This window comes from Cololabis saira, chromosome 7 (genome assembly GCF_033807715.1).
Source record: "Cololabis saira isolate AMF1-May2022 chromosome 7, fColSai1.1, whole genome shotgun sequence".
Taxonomy (NCBI): Eukaryota; Metazoa; Chordata; class Actinopteri; order Beloniformes; family Belonidae; genus Cololabis; species Cololabis saira.
The window spans coordinates 18,074,859-18,083,376 of NC_084593.1; the positions used below are offsets into that span (position 1 = coordinate 18,074,859).

At 36.8% G+C, this 8,518-nt stretch overlaps 1 protein-coding gene across 1 annotated transcript; it reads left to right on the plus strand.

The window, feature by feature from the left end:
• Positions 1-459: 459 nt before the first annotated feature.
• tmem144b (transmembrane protein 144b) lies at positions 460-6,284 on the plus strand. The gene is made up of 11 exons (XM_061726016.1): positions 460-625; positions 1,102-1,224; positions 1,612-1,711; positions 1,922-2,002; positions 2,109-2,187; positions 2,276-2,355; positions 3,740-3,858; positions 4,036-4,155; positions 4,783-4,880; positions 6,021-6,074; positions 6,201-6,284. Exons 1-11 carry the CDS (start codon positions 460-462, stop codon positions 6,282-6,284), a joined length of 1,104 nt encoding a protein of 367 aa, XP_061582000.1.
• Positions 6,285-8,518: the final 2,234 nt, after the last annotated feature.

The following is an 8,518-nucleotide window of genomic DNA, read 5'->3' on the forward strand; positions in this document are numbered from 1 at the left end:
GGACGGGGAACACATCCAGCAGAAACAACAAAGAGTCCATAGGGAGGTTCACTCTCAAAATCTTTTCAAGTTCCGCTTTAATTTTTTTCCAACATATTTGTAGCCTACATTCATTTCTTTTTTTATAGTGTTTGCGTTGCGCCCTTCTGAACCCTTTGCAGGCGGCAGCTGCAGATGCGCTGATTAGATAATTGGCAGCAGCTGCTCCTGCAGACTCCAGCACCTTTTATCACTCTGCTGCGGTCGCAGGGACGAACAGCATACAGTCCTTTTTTTTCTTTTTTAAGTCATGCCCCAGGTAATATGCTCACCGCTGATTTTATTATCCGTGCTTCTGTCGACGGTGAGCTGTCAAAGCGTTGACGGTAGGTGAAGTGTAGTGGTTTGACTTTGAGATTAAATGTTCTCTGCTGGAAAACTTGCTAATTATATACTTGTTCTGCACCTCGTACAGATTCCATGAGTGATAATGACACCTCAGAGTTTTGCCCCCTGGAAACGGTTGATGACTTCAACAACTCCACCAATACGACCAATTTCGCCTACGGCTTGGGTGCAAACATTGTTGCAGTGCTGTTGTACGGGAGCAGCGCTGTTCCCGTCAAGAAAATAGAGACGGGGGACGGTAAGCACGCGTGGCCTTCCATTGGAATTAAGCTCCCACATGTGCAAATCTTAAACGCTCTAATCTATACATATTTTCCAGTCTTAAGATATAAACAGAAAATTTATAGCTTTCAAAATTAGATCCATGGGACAAAAAGGTGGGGAAAAGAGAGAGAGATAAATAGTGCTCTGTTGTGAGAAAGGTGCACATATTGAGTCATTTGAGTCACATATTAAGTAACAAATTTGTTAGTAAAGTGATAAACTGATGTTTAACCCAATACAAGGTATGCTATAATAATATTGTGGCTATCATACCACTGTTTGTCCAAATACTTTTAGCCCCTTGAAATGGTAATACTTTGGTTTGAATGAATTTGTAATTCTTTCAAACAAAAACTGTGAAATCAAAAGTGGGGGCCTAAGACTTAAGTAGGGAAAATAATATGCGTGTTTGGTTAAAATTTGATTTTTAATTGGAGTTTGCCTCTACAGGTGTGTTCTTTTACTGGGTAAGCTGTGCAGCAATATGGGTTGTATCCATGCTTGGAGACTTGGTGCTTCAGTCTCCAAAATTCTACCCTCTTGCAATGCTTGGAGGTGCCATCTGGGCTACAGGTATCTGTGAAAGCATAATTTCATAATTTCCATCTTTAAACTATGGTAGTAATTTGTAAGAGTAATAACCTTTTGACAAATGGCTAACCATTTGTGGTGGTTTACAGTATTCAAAACTGCATGTAATTCTGGAAAGAGAAATAGCTTCAGTTTGATCCTTGTATGAAAAAAAAAAACATGTGTGTGTGTGTGTGTTGCATTTTGACCTCTTGCTTGTGCTCACACTTATTTTTTTGCTTTGAAGAACAGTCCAAGGAGATGTTCATTAAGCTAAGTTAGCGTGCAGCTACCGATATTAAAAAAACTGTAGTCATGCCAGATTTAAAGGGAGGGCAACACTTAAAGTTCATGTCAGTGTTGCTTAACTCTCATCAACGTGATTTCCAGGGAATATCGCAGTTGTCACCATTATCAAGGCGATTGGCCTTAGTCTTGGAATTTTAATTTGGGGATCCTTCAGTCTGTTGATGGGCTGGACCAGTTCAAGGTGAGTCTAACGATGTATGATCTTCATGGATAAATAACACACTTCTCTTGATGGATGGGGTTAACTGTAACTTTATAAACAATTCATAAAAAAAGTGGTTAATGTAGAAATGTATTAAATTGAATAAAACATTTGAGTTAAGTTGCTTTGAATACAAGTGTCTGCTAAATGTAATTTTGCATGCACTAAAAAAATGCAACTTTCCCCCAGATTTGGATGGTTTGGGATTGCAGTTCAGGATGTTCCCAGGCCACTATTGAATTATTGTGGAGCTGGATTGTGCTTGCTCAGGTAAATATCCGTAATTCCTCTTATTTCTAAACTGCTGTTAGAATATTGTGTAGTCTATTAGTTGCATTTTAATATCAATTCAAATCTTTTTTTCTTTTTCCCTCAGTGGCCTGATCTTTTTCTTTGTGAAAACTGATGTGCAGTTGCATCCAAAGAAAGAATCTATTCCCTTGCTTATTGACCGAGTGAGTGTGCCTTAAGTGTATAGTCTTTTATTTATGAAGTCTTTTTTCATTGTATTTATTTTTATGCATACACATTGTTCTGTTGCAGATGACCAATTCAGGCAGTTATCGTCCACGATCCTCTGAATTCTGGATAGATGCTATTGGAACAAAGAATAGGCGGTTCATGTGAGCTCAATTAATCATTATCATTGAGCTGTGTGTAAATATTTAAGGTCAAAGTTGTTTGTTTACCAACTTAAAAGCCATTTGAGAAAGAAACTTCTCTTAAAAAGCACAAATACCATAAGTCAAATGACTTAAAATTCAAAAATGAATTTACAGGAAAATATGAGGAAAAAAAGAAGTCTGACGAGCCAAACCTTTTTCTTTCTCGTGAAATGGTCTGGTACCATTTCAACTTGGGTTGGGCCTTATGCAGCTCCCACAAGAAAGCCACTTTTCAAAACAACCAAGATTTTCAGAGTTTCTAAGAGAACAGCAGTACAGCTGCAGTCATTCATTAGCTTTACTACCCCACCACACAGCATTTTTTTGGTGACTTTGCTAATGGTCTTTCTGCACATCTGCTGTTTGTGTGACCGTTTCTATGCCCATCTAATGGTGTGAAGAGGTTTGTTTTGCATCCATCGCTACTAGTCCCTAGAAATCAAAGTGGAATCCAGAATGATTCTTGGCACTGAAGAGGAAAATAGAAGAACTTTGCAGCTCAGGGTTCAAGGGTGTCAGACTGCATAGCCAAGGAGAAGAAGTCAGTCTTGAACACTGATTGGATTGTTTTTGAGAGATCTGTGTAAGGAGAGAGGAACTACACAGCACAAAGGAACTCTTCTAACTTTCAGCTCAGTTGGTTTATCCTTTAGGTGCAGGTGATTAGTGCCTTTGACAACATCCAAAATTTCCCCTTGCATTTGCTTGTTCAGTCTTTTTTTTCTTTAATTCTTTTTGTCCTGTCATCATGGTTCTGCCTTACACAACTCTGCCATGATGTCCACTGTAGCTCTGAGCTAGTTTTAAAGCCATTGGGTGACACCATGAAGCTACAAGCAGTTCATTTGAGCATGGCAGGAGTTAAGTTATTTTGGGTTGTCATAAGATGGCGAGAGCAAGGATCTTTCTAAAAGTAAGCATATATTCCATCAAATAAAATTGATACTGATGATTTAAAATCTTTTTTGTGATGTGTTAAATGGTTCCAAAGACTTTGACTAGCGAATCCACAATCAATTCTATCTAATCAATTTTTAATTTGGATCATAGAAGAAATTGGCTGCTTTTCCATAGTGCTCTTACAGGGGTGTGGATGTGCAGAAGATCTGATCCAATTAGTAATGAATTTCTTGAAATGAAAGGGGAAAAGGTGTCTAGTGTTGTACTTAAAATGCTGTACTTGGATCAGTACTGAATGTGGTATCTTAATGCCTGTGTACTTCCCATTTTACACTGTCAATTTGTTGTAGCTTAGCTAGAAATGTTGAAATTAACAAATTGAACAAGGTTTCAGAGATGGCTTTAAATGCATTTTTTGCTCATTTGTTCTTTCTCTCGACAGTGGCTGCCTGCTTGCTGTTGTGGTGGGCCTGTTATACGGTTTCTGCTTTGTACCTATTCTCTACATACAGAACCATTCAACATGCAAAGGCAGCATATTCTATGGCGCTAGCGTCTATGGTAAATTTTCAGTTAACTCTTTTCTGGTAACTTTCTTTTAACATGCTATTCTTTTGAGGAAATGATTACAAAAAAATGAAGTTGCCTCTGTTATCAAAATGAGTCCCAATGTTGTATAAATAATGCTGGTCTCTCCAGACAACTTTAAGTAACCAGTCCTTTCCTGTTTCTCCTCAGATATTGATTATGTCTATGCACAGAATTGTGGCATTTTTGTGGCAAGCACCACATACTTTACCATCTACTGTGCTGTAATGAATAGCAAACCCAGGATTTATTCCAGAGCCATCCTACCAGGTAGGGCCACGTTTGTTTGACATCAAGCTGAAATGTATTGCTTGCAATATTTATACACATTCACTGAAGCTTAATTACACCAATTTGTGGAAAAAAAGATGTAATGCACCTTCTGTTCCTTAGATGGTCTGAGACTGAAGGAAAATATTTTTCTCAATTTTCTTTGATACTTTTCAATGTGTACAAAGTTTAATTGGTGCTGCTGGGGAAGTCATGCAAGACAAAGGGCAAGTTTAAGTCAAATGGGCACTAGACCAACATGCACTGTCAATGTGTTTAATATTTTATTGCTGAGTTACTATTCCTTAGTGGCAGCAGAGTTTAATAGCTCCAGTTTGACCCTCTCAAAGATGGGAAGAATCTGCTGTTGTGGGGGAAATTCCACACAGCAGCTTCTTTTTGCTCAGTTGCACATGCAGTTCAGATGTAAGCTCTGGTTCATATCTGGTGAGCTGCACTATTGTGTAACTGTGCCCTTACTGAAAATGGAGGAATGGGTTTATGTGCTTATAGGAGCAATTTTTTTTTTTTTTTTTTTTTTTTATTGAGCACATTTAGCTTTTCTATGTAAATGTTTCTCTATTTGTGTTACACTTGACCACAAATTAACTTTTTTTTGGTTTTCAGGATTTCTGTCTGGACTGATGTGGTCGTTGGGAACATACTGCTGGTTTCTGGCCAATAACTACCTGAACTCTCTTATTACCTATCCCATTGTCACTGCAGTAAGTCATATCCTGGCAATTTATAGACTATATGGTAAAGATGACATGGTCTGTATTAAGCTAATTATACACTCCTTTTTTGTGATTCAATCTTCTATTAATGGTTACCTTCCTAACCTGTCAGGCGGGCTGCCAGTCACAAGCCCAAAGTGATGTGGCAGGGTGAAAAGTCAAAGCTCCAAGCATGGCTGACCTTTCAAAAAACATAATCATACCTGTGAAGATAACTAGGTATATTAGAACTTAAATAAATTTTGATGCTTTCGAGGTCAGAAGAAGCATAATATGGGATCTCTTAAATGAGTGCATGGCCCTCATTTTTTTATGAGTTTTGATTTGTAAGTAAAGTTTGATTTGTATGTTTTCAACCAACTTCACCAAAAATATTTATAGACACAAAATCAAACTCGATCCGCTTTTTTTCCATTAAAATGAAACAAAGGTATACTCTTGCTTGATCATTGCGTTAGGGTGTATAAACAAGTGTTGTATGCACCATTACATATAGTCTGTCCATCTGAGATTTTATTACTTTTAGTTTTTCTATCAATTTACCTTGTTTTATTTTTCAATTCCCCCATCTTCAACTTCTCTCTGACAGTCTCATCAGCTGCCTGGTATCACGCCTGTGCAGAAAGCTCCTGCTGCATCCAAGTGCCAATGATGTCTTAGCATTTATGATTTTTATATAGCTTTTGTATTTTTGTAATTGTATATTTTCAAAGCACAATAATTATTCTGACCAGCCACCCTTCCTGAATATTTGTCTGACTCGTGACTGCGGTCGACTGCTCAGTTCGGATCAGTATCACTGCTCCTCGCCAAGGAAGTTTCTAAAAATGATTGAATTGCTTAAATATGACTTAAATGGGGAAAAACATGCTTAATTGTCAATAACCATTCCTCAGTTTGTTTAATCTTTGTTTTACTTTAACTTTAGTTTCTTTTGCATCCTGCTGTATGTTCTATGTAAAGTACGTTGAATTGCATGTATGTGTACCGTCATCGTACTGAGGTACAGGAACAACCTGCATTCAGTGGGACAAGTCTCCTTTGCAAGAAAAAGTGACACTGCTTCAAAAGCAAATAATTGGAAACATTAGTCTCTGATCCACAATGGCCCATTTTTCATCTCTGCAGGGCTATGGAGTGGTTGCAGCACTGTGGGGATCTTTGGTGTTTCAAGAGATCAAGGTAAGTATCAAAGATTTTTTTTCACCCAATTTTGCAAATGTTACTTTGGAAAATCATTTGTGCTTTTTGTTAAGATTTGCCTGATTGTCTGACTTTTTTTCTTTATGCCTGATAAACCTCCCCCAGGGCTTCACAAACTGCTCCATCTTCTTGCTGGCGGCCTGTGTGGGGATGACCGGCACATTTCTGTCTGCATTTTCAAAGTTCTGACCAGTGCAGAACAATGTCAAGTAAAGCATTTGTTTTTGCAGTGAATTAGTTTTCCCTTAAGGATAACAAAATTAGACGATGTCCTCTTTAGAGGAAAAATACTTTCTGAATTATTTAAATTCATTGTAAGCTAAAAGTAGCACACTTGAAGATTGCAAAGATCAGTCTGCAGTTCAGAATATGCGTTGTTATTGAAAACTTTTTTTACTCACCTTTTTTGTTTTTTCTGTTATTTAACCCAAATACACGTTTAATATATTGCTCACATTGTTCCCAAGCTGTTTTAGTCAACACTTAAACACCTGTTTTGAATCATGTCTGTATGTTTTGTTTGGTATTAAATCTATGTAAAACTAATCAGTGATTGAAATTGTATCATTTGACTTGACTATCAACAGCATAGTGGATTGAGAAAATTCTGACCCGTAAAATTCAGAGGCTTAGTCTATTTTTTTTTTCAACAAATTATGAGATGCATTCTGTATCTTAAGATGTAATTTTCTAAATCTGTCAGATAAGTGAAGAGGAAGTAGATATTAGATTACTTACTATCTCTAAAATTGATCAGAGGGAAGTGGCTCATAATGAACAGGTGCCAACATTTTGTACCTCATTCTGATAAAAGTAATTTTTAAGGCCACCTTTCTTTTCCTTCAATATTCAGACATCTCAGTTTAAATTCTTCATCTTTGGTATAATTTGGAAAGTGGGAATTCTACAAAATATTAGCTGTTTTTTAATCTTGATCAGTTTCATCAAGTGAATTTGGGACTCATTCTTGATCAAAAACAGGTTTTACCTCCGCTCACCGAGTGTTTTTGAAGAGTTTCTGGCATTTCTGCATGGGTAGACGGGTCACGATGAAAGGAAATCACAGGTCCTCTGGATAAGATGAGCTTTCACAAAAGTCTGATATTTGGCTGGGACATTTTACCCAAACATTTTGCTTTTATCTTTCCTACTTGCTACCATGTGTATCTGCTGCTGTTACCTCAAATGTTAGAAACATGGACATAATTTTGCACAGAGGGAAGCAAGGTTTTATTCAGTACAAGGTGGAAGTCCTGTGGGTTCAGATCAACTTATTTCTTCAATTTTTCTCCACTCATTTACAGCATATCTAGTTGTGTTATATTTTCTTTTCTCATTTGGAGTTTTATTCGGGATAACAATTAGTCCACTGAGCTCTTAACAGGTTCATGATTAAACAAAAATTGTCCATATCCCTGGCATGACTAACAAGTGTTTCAGCGTATAATTAGAACTTGCAAGAAAGGCTAAACGATATTAATTTGATCTTTAAAAAACTTATTTGGAATAATCAAAATTGTGTTTTTGATTTCATAACTCTCTTTGGGTGTATCATGATTGCATAGGTTCAATCTATTCCCATGCACTTTGTTCATAGGCAACATTTAAGAAAAAAAAAGGTGCTACTTGCACATCAGTGTCCTTAGGTGTGCAAAGCTAAGAATTCTGACATTTGATTTCCATATAAGTGTCCCAATCAACAGTGGTTTCATAATACCCTAAATAGAGCAGGAAAAAAACAACTTGTATGAAGTATGAATGGTCCCCCATAACTGGCTGGAACAACACTCCAAGTCTTGATTAAAGAGGCTAGGAAACATTAATTTCTTGCTGCTGTTAAGATGACTGCAAAAGTATTTTTTTTTTTTTTCCTTCTAAAAAGGGACTAAAGGTGGAGTATACTGTAGATGTTGGGACATGATCACTTTAGACAATGTGGCTTGCATGTTTTTGGGCCTGGGTATCTATCTAGGGAGTGGTTACAAACCCTTCAGAGAAAGGCACCAGCCAAGGTTACATTAACCGGTTTAAAAACAATTATAAAAACATGGTTTTCACAAGGTACAAAGAGGAAGGGGTTTAGCGGCCTGAATATAACTATTGGTGAATGGGTAGATTTGTTTATATTTATGTATAGAAATGGGCAGCTAATTATGTGTATGTATGCATGTGTATATATCTGTATGTGTATATATATATGTGTGTGTGAATACGTGTGTAGTAGATATATATAGATATAGAGCAGATGGAGTTAATATAGAGATAGTATGGTGTAAATAAGTATTTATATAAATATTTATATCGGCATGTGTGTACAAATATATAGAAATACTCAACTATGTGTATGTATAGGTAACTGTGTGAGTACTGTGTGAGTATAATAGTATAGTTAGTTATGAATACGTGTTAATAAATGATTAGTG

Bases quoted from the DNA above. Each gene is read 5' to 3' on its own strand.
- tmem144b (XM_061726016.1), top strand. From the start codon at position 460: ATGAGTGATAATGACACCTCAGAGTTTTGCCCCCTGGAAACGGTTGAT. The intron at 626-1,101 runs GTAAGCACGCGT...TTGCCTCTACAG, and splicing joins GAAAATAGAGACGGGGGACG to GTGTGTTCTTTTACTGGGTA. The intron at 1,225-1,611 runs GTATCTGTGAAA...CGTGATTTCCAG, and splicing joins AGGTGCCATCTGGGCTACAG to GGAATATCGCAGTTGTCACC.